This window comes from Trichomycterus rosablanca, chromosome 10 (genome assembly GCF_030014385.1).
Source record: "Trichomycterus rosablanca isolate fTriRos1 chromosome 10, fTriRos1.hap1, whole genome shotgun sequence".
NCBI classification, from domain to species: Eukaryota; Metazoa; Chordata; class Actinopteri; order Siluriformes; family Trichomycteridae; genus Trichomycterus; species Trichomycterus rosablanca.
The window spans coordinates 24,996,498-25,019,525 of NC_085997.1; the positions used below are offsets into that span (position 1 = coordinate 24,996,498).

Genomic DNA, 23,028 nt, shown 5'->3' on the forward strand with positions numbered 1-23,028 from the left:
AAGCTCTTGTGTTGGCATTACTACTTGTATTTCTTTTGAAAGTGGAAACATATAAATGAAGAAAAGCCTAATGCTCGATATGGCCTTTTCCTCATAGGGGACCTACACATTATCTAGAGCAAAGACTCCTAATGGGAAGAAAGCTGTATTTTAAGGGGTTTAAGAATTACTGTAAAATACTGCTTGTAAGTAAAAAATTTAACAATATTTTAATACATTTCTGATTTTTAATACATTAGTTTTCTTATATCAGCAGATAATTAAATGTGTTCAATAATTTCCTTCAGGATAAATTAAGTATCTATCTATCTATCTATCTATCTATCTATCTATCTATCTATCTATCTATCTATCTATCTATCTATCTATCTTAAAGTTGACAAAAATTTAAATGGCTTTTTTGCTTTACATTCATGACTGTATATTAAACTTTTACCACATTTATTACAGATAAATACATCACATCAATTTGCAAACATACTTTATGCCACTCATCCCAAATACAATGTTAGCAACAATCTTTTTGGGTGAAAGCTTTTAATATATTTCTCATGACTAGAATGTTGCTAGAAAGGATAACAAGGTAAAGGAATAAAAATACTGAGGTACTCATTAGCTTTCTCATATCAACAGACAATAAAATGTTGATTGTGACTAAATGAAATATTTAAACGAGACAGTGATGTAAAAACTGGTTATCAGAACATCAGGTATTCTAAAACTTTTGAGCCAATACACATTTTGGGGGACTTTGATATAGATTTGGTAGATTATTTAAATACTTCTGTTTCCAATCATGTTCGAGTGGAGCAGCGGTAAAATACGCTAGCCGGTCAGGCATCTACACAGACATGATTGCCAGTATAATTGTATAGTTGTTAAGATAATATTATGAGTAATACCAGTTACAATAATGTAACACTGTTGACACTTTGCATTTAAATTCTGTAAAACATGGTGATTGTTGCATGCATGTGTGTTGCATTAGTCAACTTCACATTCAGTTACAGCATACTTAGTGTACTTCTTGTGTAGTGTTGTTTACCAAAAGGTCTCTGAATGCATTTACATGCACAAAATAATCAGATAACTAAAAATCTACTTTTAGCAATAATCCAATCAACTGGTTTACATGCAAGTAAATGACCAGCTAATCAGTTAGTCGGATTTTTTGTGGTGGTGAGATGTTTATTTTCTCTTTACAGATAATAGAGTTTAAGTCTTGTTCTAATAATACAATTGTTAAAGGTGTGGGCCTGTCCAAAACATGTCCAACCAATTCAAATTGCAAGAGGTGGACTCCAATTGAGTTCTAGAACCATAACAAGGATAATTAAAGCAAACGCAATATACCCGATCACATTTGGAGTGTGAGAACAAAGGGTCTGAATACTTTTGTCAGCAAGTGATTTTTAGTGGTACAAATGGCACTTGTATCCATTTACAACCCAGAACACAGTAAAAATCGAGGGATCTAAATACGATACTTTTTGAATGAATTGTATATGTTTAGTGCTCTTTACTTATTATTGTCCCTGGTAGATATATTAATTAGTACCTTTAAGATCCAACTTTGTTTGATTTTCGGTATTGTACGTACTTAAATAATCAGATAAAGGATATTAGATAATGGATTTATTGGTGTGCATGTAAACATAACTAATTTCTGAAATATAACTGCTGATCGATGGTCAAAGGTTAAGGAAAGAAAAGGCAGATGATAGTTCATTGCTAGCTGATGCAGAGGTCTGTGTTGTTCGTTCAAAATGTTTCTCTTTATTTACACCAGTGTAGGTGAAAAGTTTTTCTTCTGTCTGGCTATCTGGCTCCATAGGAACAGGCTCAACCAGACACACAGGTTTCCCTCTGTTTATCAGATCCATGCCACTAAACAGTGATAAGGTGGGATGATAAGTAGAGGTCTCAGAGACCTTACATGGGTCTGTGGTTCTGTCTGCATTTCCTGGAACACTGTGCTCTTCCTGGACTCCCTCTTCTAATCCTGTTTCCTGCGCAGAATCGTGTTGAACCTTCCCATGTCCCACTTGCCCAGCAGAAGGAGGCTGGGAGTCATTTGTAGAGGGAAGTTGCTTTACGGTAGTGCAAGGTGAAGCTGTGGAATCCAATGGTGTTGGGAGTAAGGGACTAGTGAAGGGTAAATGTGGGGGCTGACCTGAACATGAAGGGCTGGATGACTCTGGAGGCTCTGTGAATTCATGCTTGGTTACTGATTGGGCAGTCCCCAGTAGAGCTTTGAACTGCCTGAGAAGCTACAGAGACAGAAAGAAGTTACAGTGACAGTTTATGACAATTTTTATGAAACACCTAGTAAAGACAAAAAGACCCATGTGACACTGACATCTATATTTTAACAGCTTGACACTTGGATATTTTTTCATTTTGTGTCAGGAGTACATTCAGTGAAGGAATATTCACATAAAACTAGAGATGTAAATGCACCTTGGACACATTAAAAACAGATTTATTAATATATTATTTGTTATTACCCTATTTACTCCCAATAATTTTACTGTTCTCTGTTTTACACCATCTACCAAATTAAATGTATGAAGGCTAACTTATGATTTGCCATTAATAATAAACCAACCATTGCCTCTCGTTCAGCTGCCACTTATACCACTATGCTCTCGTACAGCATTACATATTCTTTTGTATTCCTGTCAAAATTAAATCTCCTATGCTGTCAACAATAAAAACTAGCGGTTCTAAATCTGTTTTATAAAACTAGTTTAAATGGTTAAACCATTCCTGAATTATGTCACAATCTGTGCTGCAGTCAAACACTTCTTTAAATAGCCAGATTGTAATCTGATTGCTGCATCAAGTGTAAATACACATCAAGCATAAAAAACAAACAGCAAATTTTCACTTTGACTTTCCCCTCCAATTTTTCTATATAAAAATAGAGGTTCTAATGATCGTTTTGATGCTCAGGTGGCGCAGCAGTCTATTACGTTAGGCCACTGGGTTCAAAGCTCAGTGGTGCTATCAACTGATTTAGTGACTACACAGACTACATGTGATTGGCTCTGGGAGGCGGGTGGTCGAAGCCCTGTGATGGATTTGCACACTGTCTAGGATAGACAAAAAATTATTAACCAGACAATACAACATCATCCTTTCTTTATATTACCTTGGTTGCCTTGTTTGTTACCGTTCCTGATGATTCCTCACTAAGCTGGGTGAGATTGACCCGTGTGATGGTAAAGATGTGCTCCAAAGGTATCAAATCACTACACATCAGACATGCCAGACCACACAGCGACCTCTGTGGGGAAAGTATAGAAACGCCAATTATGTTACAGCAAACTAACAGACTTTGTCTAATCAGGTATTTCTTAGTTACAGGGTAAAATCTGCCAATCAGCAGTAGAGTCTTGTGACATTTGATACTTGAATTATTGGCTCAAATGTATTTTGTGAACCACATTCTGTGAAACAGAATGAGAACTGATTCACAGAATGCCTACAACACTCAACAAACCTGATTGAACTAAACTGGGGCTAATACTAACCCTTCTTTCCATTTGCTGTAACACATTCATGTAAAACTGACCCATCAGAAACTAAAATTCAAAAGAACCATAAAAAAGTCAAGGTTATTGAACAGAAGTAAAATCTTAAAAAGTAAGTGTACCATTTGAACAGTCTGTGTTGGATCCTTCAGTTTGCGAGAAAGAAGTTCTACCACAACCTCACAGTTTAAAGTGGAACACCTTAGGCAAGAAAAACAATGTTCGGTTAGTGGATTTTACTTTATTTGTGTCTAAAAGAATGCTAAATAAAGCAAACAAAATTTGAAAACTAAATTCTAACTATTTTCAGCAATTAACTGAGTAATAATGCTCACTCTTTGATAAAATGTTGACTCTCATCTTTAGACAGAAAGATTTTGGAACCAGCAGTCAGGCTGTTGATTAACGTCATCTCTTGACCACAATCTCCCAGTTGCATGGCATCCACACTTAGAAAAAGCAAAACAATTATTTTACTTTGAAGTGTTAACATAACATATACAATAGCATCACAGGCCATGGTCTCATTCGCTTGTAGCATGGTTCTGTTAAGCTTCATGTTGTTTCAGCCTGACAGTCCATCTATGAACCATCTGATGTATTTGGTATACTTAGCTGGCCTTATATGTCAGACCTTTTTTTAGAAAAAAATATTTAATGCTGTTTTCAGTTTGTGTGCTCTTTTTCCAACTGTTTTTTCCTATATCATGCAAAAAACAGCTGTGCATGCTTAGTCATTTACAACAGCAGTCAAATGGCCTCGGTTGTTCTTGACCATGTCTTGTGACTACCTGACTACCTGAGGATTTTGGACCACTCTTCTTTTGCAAACTGCTCCAGGTCTCTCAGATTTAAAAGACGCCTTCTCCTAACTGCTGCTTTTAATATCTCCTCTTATGTGTTTGATGGGATTTAGATCTGGGCTCATTACTGGCCACTTCAGAACTCTCCAGCACTTTGTCTTAATCCCTTCTGGTTGCTTTTTAAAGTATGCGTTGTGTCACTGTCGTGCTGGAACTCCCATTACTTGTAATGGAGATTCAGCTTTCTCAGATTGGATGATCAATTACGCTCCAAAATGATGCCATGCTCATAGTTTAAGCATAGTGCCAAAAGCGACAAAGCAACCCATAAAACATCTGTGAACCTCCATCATGTCTGAATGTAGGGACCATGTTCTTTTCTTTAATGCCATCATTTAGCTTTCTATCAATGGTTCAATAATGTACTTTACCAAAAAGCTTTATTTTGGTCTCATCTGTCCACATGACATTCTCCCAGAAGGACCGAGTTTTAGTACAAATTGGTGAGTTTAAATACTAATTAAAATAGCATCACAGAATTGAAATCCAATTATTTATTACAATTTCGAGAAGGTGCCGGTAATTTTGTTCAGTCCATTTCTGGAGTTGGAATAATATCATATTAGATTTTTTCCCTCAGTTTTTTGTGTTGTTCCAATGCAAACAAAAAATGAACAAACATGTAAATACCAAAGCATCTGTAATTAAAAATGCAGAGATGGCAAAATGTTTGGCCATGACTGTAGTACTTTAAGATCTGGAATTGTGGCCTTGGCATAGGCACTTGCTTCTAATTTACAACTTTACAACTAAGTCCCAGGCTGCACAGTGGTGATCTTAAAGGCTTTTACCTTTCTGAGCCACCATCTCCACTTTCTCTGCTGGCCCCAGAGTGGCTGCCTGTCTCTCCTGACTTACTGCTTCCCCTCATGGATGTGTGACTGAGCGGGGCATTCTCAAAAGAAGACTTGTGAGAGGAGCCACTGCAGGTCTCCTCCCAACCTCCACTGACCTGCCCTGGACACCTGGAAAAGGCTAAAACAGAAAGACATTTTATTTAGAGGCCTTATGTCAATAGCATCCAACTACACATTTTTTTAGCACTAGCAGACATTTCACATTGTTTGTAGGTGCTGGTTAGTACCCTCGTTCTGGAAAAGGACATCCATTAGTAAAGGTACTTCACATACAGACAAATATTAAGTGCATTTTTATTGAAATTTAACACATATTTTTCAAATACCTGTTTTAATGGCTGTACAATATATGTGCATTTCTAATGTATGGCTGCAGAATATTACCATAAAAAGCATATTGCAATTATACTTCTTCAAATTATATCTGCCAAACAATAAATTAAGACAAAATAGTAATTCAACATGTTGACCTGTATTAAATCAATTCATTTTATTATTGAGTCTTACTAATGCTAGTCAAGAAACTGTATTTTAAGCCTTTGAAATTAATCGAAATGCTCAAGCAACTAAATAAAAAAATAATGTACAAATTCACATATTTTAGCATTGCAAAAAAGTTATGAAAAATCTTATTTGGTTCACCTTTGCGGCTGTGAGAGGGCACGTTATAGGCACAGGCAGGCACTGCCACCTCTACCGCAGCAGACGGTGCCACCACTGCTCGATAGTGGTTATCATGGAGCCTAATACCAGCGTGCTCTCTTGGAGGCAGAACAGCACTGGCGACTACCTCTGCAGCCTTCTGAATCTTATCCAAAAGAGTCACTCCACCTTTGGAAGAAAAAGCAAAGATGTAGAAAAAGTACAAGAGTACATTGTGGAGTTGTACAAATATAAACAAACTGAGTCAGTCTTACTGGGCAGTTTCCTTTCTGGGTTGCTTCCAAATCCCTGCATTCCTGTTTGGAGACACTCTGAGCCCATTCCTGTTCAACACAATGCAATACTGGGCTAAATGATTACAAATATCCCTGATTTAACAATATAGTCCCTGTTTGTTTTTTTCTTTTTTGTCTGCTGTGATGAAGTTCATATAAACAGATGAATAGTAATAAAAAAGTCAAGTGATGATAAATATCTGAAGGTATAAATACCTGCTGTGGTAGATGAATGATGAATGACTGTTATAAATAGCCAGTCACCTACTTTATGTATTTTATTTATTTATGTATTTCATTTAAATAAGGTTAGGGTAATCAGTGTTTATTCAAGATACAGCTAATAGAACATACTAAAAAGATGTATGTTTTATGTGTTTAATTAGGCTATTGGAAAAAAGCTAATAAAAATTATCTTTAAAATTACCCATTGGCCAATCTGGCTACATTTGAAATTGAAATCATCCATAACCACTCATTATAGTTGCACCTCTAAAACTAACTATTAAGTAGAAAAAAATCAGTAAGACACATATATAACACACTCTTACCCATGTTTGGAGTTGCTGGTTTGCTGGAGGAGACTCCAGAGTCCATAGACATTATATCATTAAACAGAACACTTGTCAGTTCCTATAAAAAGAATAAAAACATGTATCAGAAAGTACAATACCTAAAGTCAGGAAGAATAATCGATATTATATTGTTTGGAAAACTAATTAGAAAACACTCAATAATGGTGAAGTTACATAACACACATTTTTTTATTCTAACACTTTTGTTAAAATATCACATTTGGCCTGCAAGTCCATTATAAGTTAGATATCTCACCTGTGCTGAGAGTCTGACTTTTTGATAGAGTGCATTGCCATGAATAGGGTCTGGTGGACCACTGTAAACTGGAAGAGACACAGACAACAGAAATACTGTAAAAACAGCGCATTTACAAGTAACATGCATTTACAATTACCATGAAAGTATGGAAGAACAAAATGTACTTATAAGGTGTTTGTCACCTGACATCTTTTATACATTTTTAAAATTTAAATATTTACAGATAGCAAAAAGGTAGTTCAAGATGTTCTTAAAAATGGCTCACAAAGGTTGACTTATTATACAGTGTTTGCACTATGCTGCTTTCTCCTGAGAGTATTTTTAGAAATTTGACCCTGTGTTGTGTTTACACTTTGACACTCTTGGTGTCCTTTTGAGTTACTGTGTAAAAATGCACAATAAAGAGGGGAATAGTTTGCCATACAACAATCTAACATGTATATCATAAAACAATTGTTTTTATTAAAATGTTTGCCATTCAAAATTATTACACAAATAAAGAAACACAAAATATAATTAAATTGATGCTTCTTTCCACCTCTGGCATTATGTGATAGTTTAAAATTTCCATACCAGTTACTTCCTGTATGAATGAAGCATTCCTCCTCAGCTCTGTGAGAAAGTTAGGAGGACTGTGACCAGATAGATGCAGCAGGATCTTCAGAACCTTTGATAAAAATGAGAGAGAGCATTTATTTCTTTATTTATTTTCCTTTAATACCAGATCCTAATCAGGTTGGGTGCTTGGCAGAAAGGTGCAAATTTATTGCATGCTCACCTATTTCCACCCAGGACCCAGGGGTAATTTAGAATATTTAACTTTTACATATCTTTGGAAATTTTAAGGAAACCCAAGTACCCAATGGCTTTTTTGAGGAATACGCAAATGTCAGTTTGTCCCACCTTTATTTTTACAAAACAAGACTCCACTTGCAGACGCTCCAGGAGGTATTCTAGAAGACATTGGCAAAATCCCACTGACTCATGGGAAATTTCTGGGATATTCTCAAGTTAAGGATTGTACTTATTGTAAACAGTGTTTTTAAAAAAATGTCACATTGCTGTAAAATGGATACTGCTAAATTCTTCAAAGAGGTAGCCAGGACAGGGCACTTCATCATCTGCTGTTGCCTTTATTAGTGTTGGCACCTGTGGAAATGGAGAAAAGCAAGACCTGGTAAAAGTTGATTACACTTATAATCACATGTACATCAGTTCTGGTTAACACGTTGACTTAAGATACCAGTTCAAGTTTGTTCTAGTAGTCTAAACAACTGAACCGTTTATTAATTGACCTAGGTGACAAATTTAACTAGGGCGGGGCAAAACAAATACATTATATTAATATCATAATACCCTTGACTAACGAATGTGGGTATTGACAAATACTGGTGCTTACTAATGTAACAAAAACTGATTTAATTTAACTGATTTAGATCAAGCGAGCGCAAAACATCATGTTTTTACACTTCTGTACAGATAGATAGATAGATAGATAGATAGATAGATAGATAGATAGATAGATAGATAGATAGATCATTTATTAATCCCGAAGGAAATTAAGGAATGCCACAGCAGCTCTTAAACATAAATAAAAAGCTTTTAAGCTTTATGAAGCTTCGTCTCGGCGTCACTACTAATACTACTAATAGTATTAATAATACTAATACTACTAAATACTGAGCACATATTATTTATTGTAAAATGTCTCGATATTGCTACATGACATTTTTTGCCATATCACCCACCTCTAGTTTGAACAGCTAGCTATTTAGCTATGGCTAAAGAAACTAGCTATACATATCCCAAGATAAACATGAAACTGTATATTTGTTAGTAAGCTAACACTCCTCTGGAATGCTATGAATGACACATACTTTTTGAAGGAAAGCCAGTCGTTCCATTAAAGTCGCCATCTCTTACTGGTTTCTGTTTACTATCCGGTCTGGTAGTGGGTACCATTGCTGACAAGACTAGGGCGACTAGACGTGGGCTGTCAAGTAAGTCACGTGACTAGATCAGGTTTCTGTGTTCATTGGTCAGAATTGGAGTGAACAGTCGTGTGTGAAAATACACACACACACACACACACACACACACACACACACACACACACACACACACACACACACACACACACACACACACACACACACGCTTTAAGACGCTGTTTGGGAGGGTACATTATTGCCAATGAATTAGTGATGGGAATTTCGGCTCCTTTTAGAGAGCCGGTTCTTTTGGCTCGGCTCACTAAAAAGAGCCGGCTCTTTCGGCTCCCAAGTGGCTCCTTAGATTTTTTTGTTGCTTAAATTAATTTATTACCAAATTACATGTAAAATGAATTACTAATGTAAAAAAAACATTGTATTAAATGTTTATTATTTAAATTGCTTTATTTATATACTCAACATGGAACAGAGTGCTCCAACAATAAATTATAAAATACAAAAACAAAGACCCATCTCAATTAGACAAAAAGATCTGATTGTGTATATTATTTGTACGTTTGCATCTAAAGTGGGACAGCACGGTGGCTAAGTGGTTGGCACTGTCACCTCACGGCAAGAAGGTCCTGGGTTCGATCCCCAGGTGGGGAGGTCTGGGTCCTTTCCTCCGGGTGCTCCGGTTTCCTCCCACAGTCCAAAGACATGCAAGTGAGGTGAATGTTCCTGTCATGAATGTAACCAAAGTGTAAAACGTGACGTTAAAATCCTAATAAACAAAACAAAATAAACAAGCATCTAGAGTGAAACAACACAACATCAACGAAGCATCACTTACACTCAACAAAATATAAATGAAAATGTGCAAAACAAAAAGAAAATCCAGGTGAAAGCATCCAGGTGACAGTATTTGTAAGTATGTAGTGAAGATTGGCATTCAGAAAAACCAAGGAGCTCATCTTTGATGGCTTGATCCTGTTTCTCCTTTCTGTTATGATCTGCCCTGTTAAAATAGATTCTCTCTGAGGGGACAGATACACAGTCTATGTGCCATCACATGTATAAGATGTGGGTAGACTGAACACTTGGTCTCCCAGTGAACACTTGGTTCAGTGGGTCTGAACTTCTCTGTAAAAGGGGCTTCTCGTGTCCAAACTTTACTATGTCTCCTCTCACTCATTTTCCTCACCTTTCCAGCGTGTAATGTCTGGCTGTGTAAAGCGCTGAGTTCTCTCTCTCTCTCTCTCTCTCTCTCTCTCTCCTGTTCGTGTGCACGCTGTCTCTCTCTCTCTCTCTCTCTCTCTCTCTCTCTGTGTGTGTGTGTGTGTGTGTAACCCCTCCCCTCCTGCTCAGTGTAATTACACAACCACGTATCTTGACCAATCACGTGCGGTTTTGACAGAAAAAAAAACCCGGAAAAAAACGAATCGGCTCCCAGTCAGGAGCCGGATCCCGTCGTTCACTTTAAAGAGCCGGCTCTTAGAGCCGGATCGTTCGCGACCGACCCATCACTACAATGAATGAGAAAAACAATCTTTTAGGCTGTAGACGGTGTAGAATAGTGCCAGTATAAATTTAACTAATTTAATTTAAACGGGGCTGTTTTTAATGCGGTGATAAAATATTTTACAGCCGAGTGTTACTGTGTGTCATTCCCCAGGGATTGCATTATAACCTGGCATTACTTGGTCTACACACCAATGTATATGTGATAATCTTATACATTTAATGACTAGGATTTATATTAATAAATGTAAATTATAAAAAGGCAAATTGCCTGTTTTAATGCCTTTAAAAAGAGATTTAACATTAAATTAAATTAATACAACCTTCTTCAAAACAAAAAGCTATTAAAACTGTTAAAGCATTTATGTACAAATGTATTTATATATGTGTACACTATTGTATTAGTATTTTTATATGCATTTAAAGTTTTGTACTGTTTTGTTAAAAAAATCATAGTCATTGCTTGCGTTTCAAATAGACACCCACATTACTAAATAATGTGTAAAATTAGTACACTAATGAAAGTGAATGGTATGGTATTTCACAAACTACGTAGTACATACATGCGGTTTGAGACGCAGCCTTGATATACGTCACGGGGTGAGAGTTCACAAGCATGGCGCTGTTCTTGTACAGGGCAATTTCTTTTCTAGTGTAGTAGATTATTGGTTCTTGGTATATTGATTACGGCGTATTAATATTTATGCATATTTAACAGAGCTGAAATTGCAACACAAAATTAAATTATTTTTATTAATAGAATAGTGTATTGCATCTGTTTCTGGTGCTACAGGTCGGTCTGTGTTATTTGGTGGTTAAACTGGTAATATGAACTGTAGTGTACAGTTGTAGAATAGAGGTGAAGTTTGGCGTAATACAGGTGGAAATAGTACCCCCGTCATGTCTGGAAGAAACGTGTGGACTCGTAGCCGGGACAGGATGAGGAGATTTCCAGATATGTTCACCCGCTGCTCAGCCGAGGTAAGCAAGAACCATGAGAATCATAGGCAAAATTGCGTAGACACCACTTTAAATCAACGTTTCCGCCTATTTCAGAATCATCCATACCACAAACACTGGCTGTTTTTTTCACTGCCTACTACATACAACTCGAGTACTGATGGAGCCCCAAATCAGTATGCAGTATACAGTATGCAGTATACAGTATGCGACCAACATGCTTTTTCCAGTAGGCGAAAGACGTGGGGACGTGATGACGTAATATCACCATAGTTACAGACTAATTACAAACCTCACTCGCCAAAATTTGGGATATTTATCGTCTTTTTGTTATTTATTCGTCTTTAAAAAATTTTATTTTATTTATCTTACTTACACTTGTAAACAGAGGACTCTCCGTTTTTCGCTATCTTTCTTGTTTTTTTATTCCTCTTCGAATGCCTACGCAGCTCCAGTTGCATTATGGGATACATTAGCGGACCACAACAGACCACTGAAGTCGTGTCTGTAGTCCACGCCATGTTGTTATGCCCATATTTGGTAACCCGGGTCTAACAGAAATTTTGAATGGGAAAAATGAATGAAGATTTCGCAAATTGCCTCTCTCGCATCCTGTAGTCATAAAAAATGTTCCAAAGCTGTTACGTTTTGTTTTATGGAGATTCTTCTGTCTATTATCACTGGATCCTCTGAATTATGAAGCCGTTAAAGAGTCAAAATATGAATATTGCTACATGTAAGCTAATGCTACTGCGCACTGAATTGACGTCACTAGACTGGAAGCCTCTTAATTTTTCTTTTTTTTTTCTTTTATAAGCCTCTTAAATAACCGCACAAAGCAGCACGATTCACCAGTGTAACAGTGGAGTGATATTCACAAGTTTTACTTTATATTTTTAGTAGCTAGCTACATTAAAGTAGAGAGCAAGGATGGTTTGGTGTTACGCCTTTGGTTGTACTCAACAAAAGCGAGCCGCTCTTTCCGGCAATTCGATTGGTGTAGTTCAGTGACGTCTAATTAATGCGCAGTAGCATTAGCTTTCGTGTAGCATTATTAGTATTACGATCCTTTAAAAACCTCGTAATTCAGAGGATCCAGTGATGTACAAGAGAAAAATGTACATAGGACAAAACGTAGAGCGTTCTGAACATGTTTATTTAGCACACGATGCGTTAGAGTCGATTTTTTGAAAACCCCGTTCATTTTTCCTATAGGAAATCTGACTTAGACCCGGGTCTCCAAATATGGGCATAACGAGGACTACAGAATGACGCACGACTTCAGTGGTCTAGTGTGCATCGCTTGCATACTCAAACATGGCTGCCCAAGAAGTAGGTCATCCGGGTACTTCTCGCGTACCTCTTTATGTGTACTATGTATTCGGACATACTAACCGCTCTTGGGTACTAATTTCGCGTACTATTGAGTATGGAAGTATGCGATTCCGGACGCAGCCCAGATCTATCTTTGAGGGGTACTGCATCCCGTCATACAACGCGGCCAGGTCGCAGTGGCGGAGCCAGACAATTTTCATAGGGGTGGCCAGACTGAGACCATTGCTCACACAGGGGTGGCACAGAAACTGATACCTTTTTTTATGTGGTCACTCACTCATTTACCTATACAGGCAGTAAGTGCCATGTAGAATTACATCACGAAGAATAATAAGCTTTTTTTCTCTCTTCATTTTCCCTGACAAGTGAAAAACCAGAATATAGCCTATAACCTTAACATTATGAGGAAGAATTTCAAAACCTATTCCTTTGCAATACTTTATCATTTGGCTGCCAACTTGTGTGTAATGATGAGACTCATTTGAACCCCAGAACATGCTAGTGTGAATGCATGGAAAACAAATTTAAATTTTCTTTCAACAATATGATACAGACTGACCAACACTATTAGGCCAAATCAGCATTGAAAATAGTCTTTACTTTTAACAGCCTTCTACAATGCTGGAGCTTCTTAAAACGGAATATATTCTTTTAAATAGAAGTGTTATTTAACTGCTATTAAATTGTTTTCAAACAAAATCCGCCCAATTAGGCGGATAACCGCCCAATCTGGCAACACTGGAACGCGCAGAGCCCGGTTGCGCCTTTATTCGTAGCTCGCCACAAATACTACTATATAGTACTAGTAGCACTATGTAGTACTGCTTCTGTAATTGTGTTGGTGGTTGACCTTTATGTCGTGTATTACTGCACGGTTTTGGGGGAGAACTACTTCTTTGAGGTGCGCTGTTGAATTGCGTCCCTGTGAGAACACCTGCGTGCAGAAATGCTTCCGCAAAAAAAGTTGCCGGCAAAGCGGTGATGGGGGGGCCGGAGGGGTGGCCGAAGATTCATTTATGGTGGCCATGGCCACCACTGGCCACCCCCTGGCTCCGCCCCTGCCAGGTCGACATGCTATTAGAAAAAGTGTGCGGATGTTTTTACGTTCGTGTGCCCTGTAGGTATGGTTTGCTTTTGTTGCATACTCAGTACTATACTGCATACTAATGCGAGGACCAGTATGCAGGATACGGTATATAATGAGTGCAGTACATAATATATACTAAGTGCAGTTGAGTGCAGTACATAATATACTGTATACTAAGTGCAGTATACAGCATGTAGGCGAATTGCCTACCACATACTACTCGCGTACTGACGGGGTCCCAAGTTACCAGTATACAGTATATTATGCAGTATACACTATGTAGTAGGCAATTTCGAACAGCCATTGACAGTAGAATACATCTTGGCACTACAATAAAATGCCATTATTTCATTTACATTTAGAAAATGTTTACTTCTGAAGTTTTATCAGTAGATTGTGAGTTCTGTCGGTTGTAAGGAACAAATGTATAAGAGCAAAAACAACATAGCCACACACTCTTACAGAATATGATTTTGAAGGTGAGGATTGAACCCAGGTCCTCGGGACCCACCCTATGAGCGGCACCATGTGATGCCCACGAAAAATTTAGTACGTGGAAATTTCAAACCTAATTGTGGAAGCATTCTCTGTAGCATGGTAAAACAGGCTGGTAGAGGAATAATTGTCTTATGCTGTAAATCTCAAAAATGTGTTTGTTATAGCACCAAACAGTAGACCACCTTCATACTGATGGTTTGTATGTAATGTTTAGGTGTCCATAAAACATATGGTCAGGCAGAGTACTAATCCCTTATGAACTAAACCAAGTAAAAATGTGTTTTGTTTTATAGGCAGCTGTGTATGGAAAGTGTGTGGTTGCCACTACAACTGGCAAACAGGAACTGAGGAAAGATTTATGTCTCAAAGAGTTTGAAGCTTTGAAGTCCTGCTTTATTAATGCTGTTAGTAATGCTAAAATACAACCTCCTTGTGTCAATATAATATTTTCTACTATGGTACTCTATTAAAGTACTCTATACTATAGTACTCTATATTTACCAACATAATCTCTACTATATCTGTAGTAAATGAGCTATTAAGACTTACATTTATTAAATAAAAAGCTTTTTATTTACAATAGCATTTACCAACATAAGTTATCGTAAAGGTCCTGGAAAAAGACTGTAATAAGACCAATCCAGGTTCCGGAGGGTAGAAGTCCAGCACAAATGGTGACTTACCTAATGAAACAAACTTAATGCAAGATAATTAAAGTCCAGCAGGTGTGGAGCAGGAAACTGTGCTAAACTCCTGCCCTAGATTCACGCTCCTGCTCCTCCACCAGACACACACAATGCAACAACAATTTTCAACAACAGTAGTTCCAGCAGTTAAATAGTACAACAGATAGTGTTGGTGCCACACAGCACCATGGTACTGGAGAGCTGGTTACTGTCACAACAGATTACCATCTGCTAGCTTGGTATTTTTCCCCTGTTCACATGTTGTTTTTTGTTGTATTCTGTGGTGGTTGTAAGATTGTTCATGCTAAATTGTTCATAGGTGTGAATAAGTGGTGTATTTCTGTTTTGTGGCCAGTGTTTATTAAATGTGCTGGAACAACATTTCATACATTATATACTTTGCAGTCAATATCTTAAATTTCCTGGGAGATTTTGGAATACTGTGCTGGCCAATGCTCTCCACCAACACCACCATCATAAAAATGCCAAGTGAGATGTTCTTTCTGTATAAATTAAATCAGCTGTTTTGCTGGCTGGAGAACATTGCTTGACTGGAGTTGGAAAACCCAGATACAGAACAATAATTATGTATGACTATACATTAATAGAAATGAATGCATCTGTGTGCCTTTAAGAGTTGTTTTTGGCCATTGAAATTAAATTCAAGTTGTTTTTCACTCAGTTCTCATTACAGTAAGATTAAATATAGAATAATCTAGAGAAAAACAATACAAATGAGACTTTTTAAAAGGCATTGGTGCAATTATTTTTAAATATAGGTAAAATAAATACTTTTTAAATATGTTAAACATTATTATAATAATTATGCATTAATTGTTATTAAATAATAATGTTTTAACAGTAAAATTAGTATTTGTTCAATATATTCAAACTATGTTTTTAACATAAGTAATATCTAATAGATTTTTTTTTCCTTTGCAGGCAAAACAGAGTGTAAAGTAGAGGGAGGATATCAGCCTTGCCCTGAGGACATATTTTTATAATCACTAGTTGCTGTTAATGTGGTGTTCCATTTTGAAAAAAAAACTGAGACCTTGTATGTTTTATTCACACAGTAATATACAGGATGAATATAATTGTACAAAATATTTGTATTGTCCTTGTGCAAAATAAATTGTCTGTATAGCTATGTATATAAACTCATAAATTAATTGTCATAAATTTTCAATAACTGTCCCATCCTGATCAGGATCCAGTGGGCCAGTTATACCCAGAACAGGGCACCAACCCATCAAAGGGCCACACTTAGTTAAACCTTGGGGCAAGTTGATGTAGCCAGCCCACCGTCTGCACGTTTTAAAGAGGTGAGAGGAGACCGTATTATATGCATACAAACAAGGGTGAAAATTAATGGGGAGGCATGGTGACAACATGCAAACTCCACACAGAAAGGACCGGACCACTCCATCTATGAATCAAACCCAGAACCTTCTTGCTGGGAGGTGACAGTGCTACCCACCGAGCCACCCAATAGGCCATAAATTCCCTTAAACACTTCAAAATCTTATGGCAAGCATTCCTAGAGGAGTGGCAGATTTTAGTTTTGGAATGAGATGTCCAAACACTTTTAGCTATATAAAGTCATTCTGATTGTCACACAAGATCATACTCTCTCACCCTCAGATCAAATCAAGATGTGGATAAAAGACTTGAGCTCACCATAAACATTTGCTTTAACTACAGATACCAAGATAAGGGTAGCAGCTTTGTGTAGCTGTAGAAGTACAATCAGGCAGAATGAGTAATGAGATGTTATAAGGGTGGCACGACTTGGCCTTCAGTCCTGCTCTCAGCTCTGCTAAAAGGCTTTCTTTAGATAGTGCACAGATGAACTGATCCCAGCTCAGTCAGAAAAGGTGATAAACATAAAATACTTACTGATTAATGTTTTGCCATAAGTTTCTTGTCACAAGCACCCCAAAGCTAATACATACCAACTCTGTACATGTGGAAAGTTAGCTGCAGAGACATTACTGACACCCTGCTGGAGGACCCAAGCCCTAATTATCCAGCTGTTAATTGATGGAGTGGTCATAACTTCTTAATCACTTAGAACTGAGCATTAACATACAACCCAAACAAGCAATTAGATAATTTATGACAGGCTGTGGTGTCTAAATGTATGTAGGCAAAGATATATAACATTGCTTAATGTATCTGTTAAGGATATGCGTTATTGAAACAATCACAGTAGTCCTAATAGGTGTGTGTTACTGTTCATACAGACTAAAAATACAAAAAGGATGTTCGCCAAAATTAATCACTACCAATTACTAACAAAAATAGGGTGTCCAAACCTACAATTTTCTTTCTATTTTTAATTAAATATACAGTTACTGTACCTTCATATTTGTAAAATCAACAATGTAATTTGCCCTGGAGTGCCAATACTTCTACAAAAAGTGTGACCCTGATCATAAAGCCTAAAATACAGAGATTTTATTTAAACTTTATTGCTCAGTCACAGCATAAAAAACATTTAACTGCAGGAACAAATCTCTCTGACTGATAGTCAAAATATGTGTTGTTTACCATCAAAACATCTATGTAGCATTCATCACAATCCTACAGGTTTTGATATTTGAGCTTTAGTCTGTTATTCATACACTTTGTGTAGAGCGGGTTTATCACCTGAAACGGACAAATAAGCTAAAACAAATGACAATAAATTAAAATACAGTGTATCACAAAAGTGAGTACACCCCTCACATTTCTGCAAATATTTTATTATATCTTTTCATGGGACAACACTATAGAGATAAAACTTGGATATAAGTTAGAGTAGTCAGTGTACAACTTGTATAGCAGTGTAGATTTACTGTCTTCTGAAAATAACTGAACACACAGCCATTAATGTCTAAATGGCTGGCAACATAAGTGAGTACACCCCACAGTGAACATGTCCAAATTGTGCCCAAAGTGTCAATATTTTGTGTGACCACCATTATTATCCAGCACTGCCTTAACCCTCCTGGGCATGGAATTCACCAGAGCTGCACAGGTTGCTACTGGAATCCTCTTCCACTCCTCCATGATGACATCACGGAGCTGGTGGATGTTAGACACCTTGAACTCCTCCACCTTCCACTTGAGGATGCGCCACAGGTGCTCAATTGGGTTTAGTCCATCACCTTTACCTTCAGCTTCCTCAGCAAGGCAGTTGTCATCTTGGAGGTTGTGTTTGGGGTCGTTATCCTGTTGGAAAACTGCCATGAGGCCCAGTTTTCGAAGGGAGGGGATCATGCTCTGTTTCAGAATGTCACAGTACATGTTGGAATTCATGTTTCCCTCAATGAACCACAGCTCCCCAGTGCCAGCAACACTCATGCAGCCCAAGACCATGATGCTACCACCACCATGCTTGACTGTAGGCAAGATACAGTTGTCTTGGTACTTCTCACCAGGGCGCCGCCACACATGCTGGACACCATCTGAGCCAAACAAGTTTATCTTGGTCTCGTCAGACCACAGGGCATTCCCGTAATCCATGTTCTTGGACTGCTTGTCTTCAGCAAACTGTTTGTGGGCTTTCTTGTGCATCAGCTTCCTTCTGGGATGACGACCATGCAGACCGAGTTGATGCAGTGTGCGGCGTATGGTCTGAGCACTGACAGGCTGACCTCCCACGTCTTCAACCTCTGCAGCAATGCTGGCAGCACTCATGTGTCTATTTTTTAAAGCCAACCTCTGGATATGACGCCGAACACGTGGACTCAACTTCTTTGGTCGACCCTGGCAAAGCCTGTTCCGAGTGGAACCTGTCCTGGAAAACCGCTGTATGACCTTGGCCACCATGCTGTAGCTCAGTTTCAGGGTGTTAGCAATCTTCTTATAGCCCAGGCCATCTTTGTGGAGAGCAACAATTCTATTTCTCACATCCTCAGAGAGTTCTTTGCCATGAGGTGCCATGTTGAATATCCAGTGGTCAGTATGAGAGAATTGTACCCAAAACACCAAATTTAACAGCCCTGCTCCCCATTTACACCTGGGACCTTGACACATGACACCAGGGAGGGACAACGACACATTTGGGCATAATTTGGACATGTTCACTGTGGGGTGTACTCACTTATGTTGCCAGCTATTTAGACATTAATGGCTGTGTGTTGAGTTATTTTCAGAAGACAGTAAATCTACACTGCTATACAAGCTGTACACTGACTACTCTAAGTTATATCCAAGTTTCATGTCTATAGTGTTGTCCCATGAAAAGATATAATGAAATATTTGCAGAAATGTGAGGGGTGTACTCACTTTTGTGATACACTGTAATTCATACACATCCAGGTCATTTCAATAAACAAGAAAACAACAAAACCCATCAAACAACAAAACCCAACAAAACCCATGAAATGATCTAGATTTCTGCGTAAGTTAAAATGCGGTCTGATCTTGTAGCAGATTTTGCCTAAACATACCAACTGTACTTTTCATATATTAATTACTAATATTGATTATTCACACCACAATTTTTCTTCAAAAGTGTTCCAACTAGAAATGATAGGAAACTTGCAGGTTAAAGAGGTGCCCTTTGAAAAGGTGTGTGATGTCCCTGAATCTGTTCTGTTCAAGAAATACTTGTATAAAACCCTAACCCTGGCGGGGGGGATGGGCATCCTGCAGACGTCAAGTCTTTGTTCAAGTGATGTGCTACCGTGGTACATGCAAGAGAGCACCTGATTGATCCAAAGCTTTTAGGACAATGTTCAGTGGATAGAAGAGACAACTTATGAAAACGTATGTTTAGTAAGGATAATGAGAACAATCTAGGACAGATGGAATGCCTTTATTTTTCATATATACATATACAGATGTACAGCACAGTGAAATTCTTTGACATATCCCAGCTTTTTTAAAAGCTGGGGTCAAGGGCATTTTTTGGCACCCCTAGAGCCGAGAGGGTTAAGGGCCTTGCTCAAGGGCCCTACAGTAGTTGTATGGCAAAACCAGGGCTGATAACCCTCTTATTGGTAACCCACAACCACAGTGTCCCACTAGGCTACCACTGTCCCTCTGTCAAAGATCTAGCACTGTGGTGGAAACTTAAGGACACTCATGCCAAAAGTCTGATCATAAAATACAAAAAACATAAGATTTTTTGAATTATTAAATACGAGGGTTTGCATAGAGGATTTAAGTCATAAAAGCTGTCACAAAATGCTGTTTTTAATTGGACAGCGTATTTGCTATTATGTGAATGTGTTCTAATGCAGAAATCTGGGTCATTTTTCTTGTTCTGAACTAAACGTAACTAGTATGACCTTCATCAGAAGAACAATCCCAAAAAAGTGGGTCAAAGTAACAAACACAAAAAGCACAATACAATCGTGCCACATAATTGGAAAGGAGGCACACAGAAGAGCAATAACACAATGCAATAAACAAATATTTTAAAGAAAAACTAATGTAATGACAGAAACTTTACCCCCAAATCTGAATTGCCTAAAAATGTGTTTTTAACAGATATAAGTTGCCAATTGAACAGTTTGGTCCCCAACACAGTAACTTAGAAAAAGAAAAACTAAAATAACAAAACATTTAGGTTGAAAAAAAAAAATCATACATGTTTATTTTTACAAGCATTAAAGGAAGATTCAGAAAGTGCTTAAAGCATCTGAGAACATTCTCATTTATATTACGTTTAAGGACTCAAGCACCCTACAGGCTATCTGCTGTTCCCACTTTAACAGACTGTGGCCTTTTGTTTCCAGATAAACCAGAGACGTATTTAAACATAAAGCTACAAACCCAATCAGGAAAATATGATTTCTACTTTTTTTTTTTTTTTTTAGCTTTTCAAGCATGCATTTAATACTGGTAATATTAACTAATGAACAGCAATATTACCAAAAGGGAATGCTAAAGCTGGTTATTCACAAGTTTACAGTGTCTGGTCCTAAATTTGAGTTGATGTATTCTAAACAGTCCCAACCGTAAGTCAGCTACATCAAATAAGCTGATAATAAAAGTCTGTACTAATAACCTAAACACTGACAAGATTACAGATAAAGGAGCACAAATCCACAGTCCTGACATTATATTTTAAACACAACAGTGATTAATCTTCATCTTTGGAGCAACAGATGACGGTATGCAGAGTAATGAAAGTAAGGAGAAGGAACTTTAGGAACTGAAGCTCTGGACCTAAAATGTGTGCTAGAGATGCAAGCTGCATTGGTCTATGACTCCAAAGATTTGTTTATGCTTTACAGTAGTTGAGATGCTCTGGTATAACTTTTACTCAAAGAACATACAAGAACAATAATAAATTGAACAATAATCAGGAATATTTGTAAAGGCTCTGCCTGTTTACAAAGTGGCCTTGATTTAAAAAGAAAAAAGCCAATGTTGATTTCATATATATAAAACAAAAATATATTATTATTATGGCTTTTATTTAGAGGAAATGTACCTTTTAAACAACACTGCTTAAAATATATAGACGTATTTCTCAAATGATTTAGTCTTTGAGAACTGTTGTCTTTTTCCCTATGTTTGGGTTTTATATTTAGTGAAAAGGGCCGGTATAATTGGCTGAATTCCAATCCAAGTAAAAAAATTGTGATGTTTTATGATGTTGTTTTGCAATATGTTTTATGTAATCCTTCCTCCAGACTAACTGTGAACTTTGTTGCTACATTCTTGGAAAATATTGGTTTGAAATATATATATATATAAAATGTACAACAATATATACATATATATATAAAATATATAATATATAACATATTGGACCTTCTGGGCACTTGGTTGGCACGAACATGCCAGCACATTACTGTGAAGTGCGCTCAGCAGAGCCACCAGCCTGGCCAGGCATCCACACAAACACACGTTTGAGGGAGGCAATCTTCGAAACGGGTCCAGCCATTTGCCAGAATGGGGGTAGGTAGGCGAATAATTACATGGAGCTTAGCATGGCTCTCCGTTCATGATATGGCTCTGTGTGGGAACTCTGTAAGTATTGGATACATGTCAATGGGGGCGTGAGGTGATCCAGCTTTCTTTGATTCACAGTTGGGAATCAAAAATGACTAGACTGGCAGATAAAGGGGGGAAAACATAGGGAAAAAAAATATGGGATCCTCAGTGTTGCAACACAAAAGGTGTTTCAGAGATCAATCTACACTATAAAGGTCGACACTGTGAAAGTTACAGTTAAAACTAATTTGAACTCTAGCAGTTTTGCATCATTTCCAAAGCAAATAAATGGTGCATGCAAAATCTGAACTAATGTCAGCGAATCCCGCTGAAAAGAATGTCAATTTGTTTCCAAACAAAAACCCAACGTGACAATAGCTTTGGTCTATTTTCTTTTAAACTATAGTGCAAAAGAATTGCTGGAACTGTAACCACAATATAGAAGTATTTGCTGAAGCAAGTTTCTAGTTATGCCAAATAACATTCAAGTGAATGTAAATACAATCTGTACTCACTGGCTAAATGTTGCTAGTCATATGTTCAGCTTTACATGACAATTCACACAGCTGCATGATTTCACTGCACACCAAATCACATATACACCGATCAGCCATAACATTAAAACCACCTCCTTGTTTCTACACACATTGTCCATTTTATCAGCTCCACTTACCATATAGAAGCACTTTGTAGTTCTACAATTACTCACTGTAGTCCATCTGTTTCTCTGCATGCTTTGTTAGCCCCCTTTCATGCTGTTCTTTAATGGTCAGGACCCCCACAGGACCACTAGGTATTATTTGGGTGGTGGATCATTCTCAGCACTGCAGTGACACTGACATGGTGGTGGTGTGTTAGTGTGTGTTGTGCTGGTATAAGTGGATAAGACACAGCAGTGCTGATGGAGTTTTTAAACACCTCACTGTCCCTGCCGGACTGAGAATAGTCCACCAACCAAAAATATCCAGCCAACAGTGCCCGGTGGGCAGCGTCCTGTGACCACTGATGAAGATCTCAAAGACGACCAACACAAACAGCAGCAA

General features: G+C 37.6%; 2 protein-coding genes across 2 annotated transcripts; one reads left to right on the plus strand and one right to left on the minus strand.

Moving 5' to 3' along the window:
- Positions 1-171: 171 nt before the first annotated feature.
- On the minus strand, positions 172-9,011 carry tepsin (TEPSIN adaptor related protein complex 4 accessory protein). The gene is made up of 13 exons (XM_063002995.1): positions 8,906-9,011; positions 8,105-8,177; positions 7,932-8,023; positions 7,602-7,695; positions 7,026-7,093; positions 6,746-6,827; positions 6,174-6,242; positions 5,899-6,087; positions 5,191-5,374; positions 3,872-3,985; positions 3,659-3,737; positions 3,155-3,289; positions 172-2,270 (listed from the first exon to the last, which is right to left on the minus strand). The coding sequence occupies exons 1-13, from the start codon at positions 8,942-8,944 to the stop codon at positions 1,692-1,694; spliced, it is 1,797 nt and encodes a 598-aa protein (XP_062859065.1). The 5' UTR covers positions 8,945-9,011; the 3' UTR covers positions 172-1,691.
- Positions 9,012-11,094: 2,083 nt separating this feature from the next.
- ndufaf8 (NADH:ubiquinone oxidoreductase complex assembly factor 8) lies at positions 11,095-16,258 on the plus strand. Its single transcript, XM_063003719.1, has 3 exons — positions 11,095-11,461; positions 14,654-14,764; positions 15,989-16,258. The coding sequence occupies exons 1-3, from the start codon at positions 11,381-11,383 to the stop codon at positions 16,007-16,009; spliced, it is 213 nt and encodes a 70-aa protein (XP_062859789.1). The 5' UTR covers positions 11,095-11,380; the 3' UTR covers positions 16,010-16,258.
- Positions 16,259-23,028: the final 6,770 nt, after the last annotated feature.

Bases quoted from the DNA above. Each gene is read 5' to 3' on its own strand.
- ndufaf8 (XM_063003719.1), top strand. From the start codon at position 11,381: ATGTCTGGAAGAAACGTGTGGACTCGTAGCCGGGACAGGATGAGGAGA. The intron at 11,462-14,653 runs GTAAGCAAGAAC...TTTGTTTTATAG, and splicing joins TCACCCGCTGCTCAGCCGAG to GCAGCTGTGTATGGAAAGTG. The intron at 14,765-15,988 runs GTTAGTAATGCT...TTTCCTTTGCAG, and splicing joins AGTCCTGCTTTATTAATGCT to GCAAAACAGAGTGTAAAGTA.
- tepsin (XM_063002995.1), bottom strand. From the start codon at position 8,944: ATGGCGACTTTAATGGAACGACTGGCTTTCCTTCAAAAA. The intron at 7,094-7,601 runs GTATGGAAATTT...TGTCTCTTCCAG, and splicing joins ATTCATACAGGAAGTAACTG to TTTACAGTGGTCCACCAGAC. The intron at 6,828-7,025 runs GTGAGATATCTA...TTCTTTTTATAG, and splicing joins AAGTCAGACTCTCAGCACAG to GAACTGACAAGTGTTCTGTT.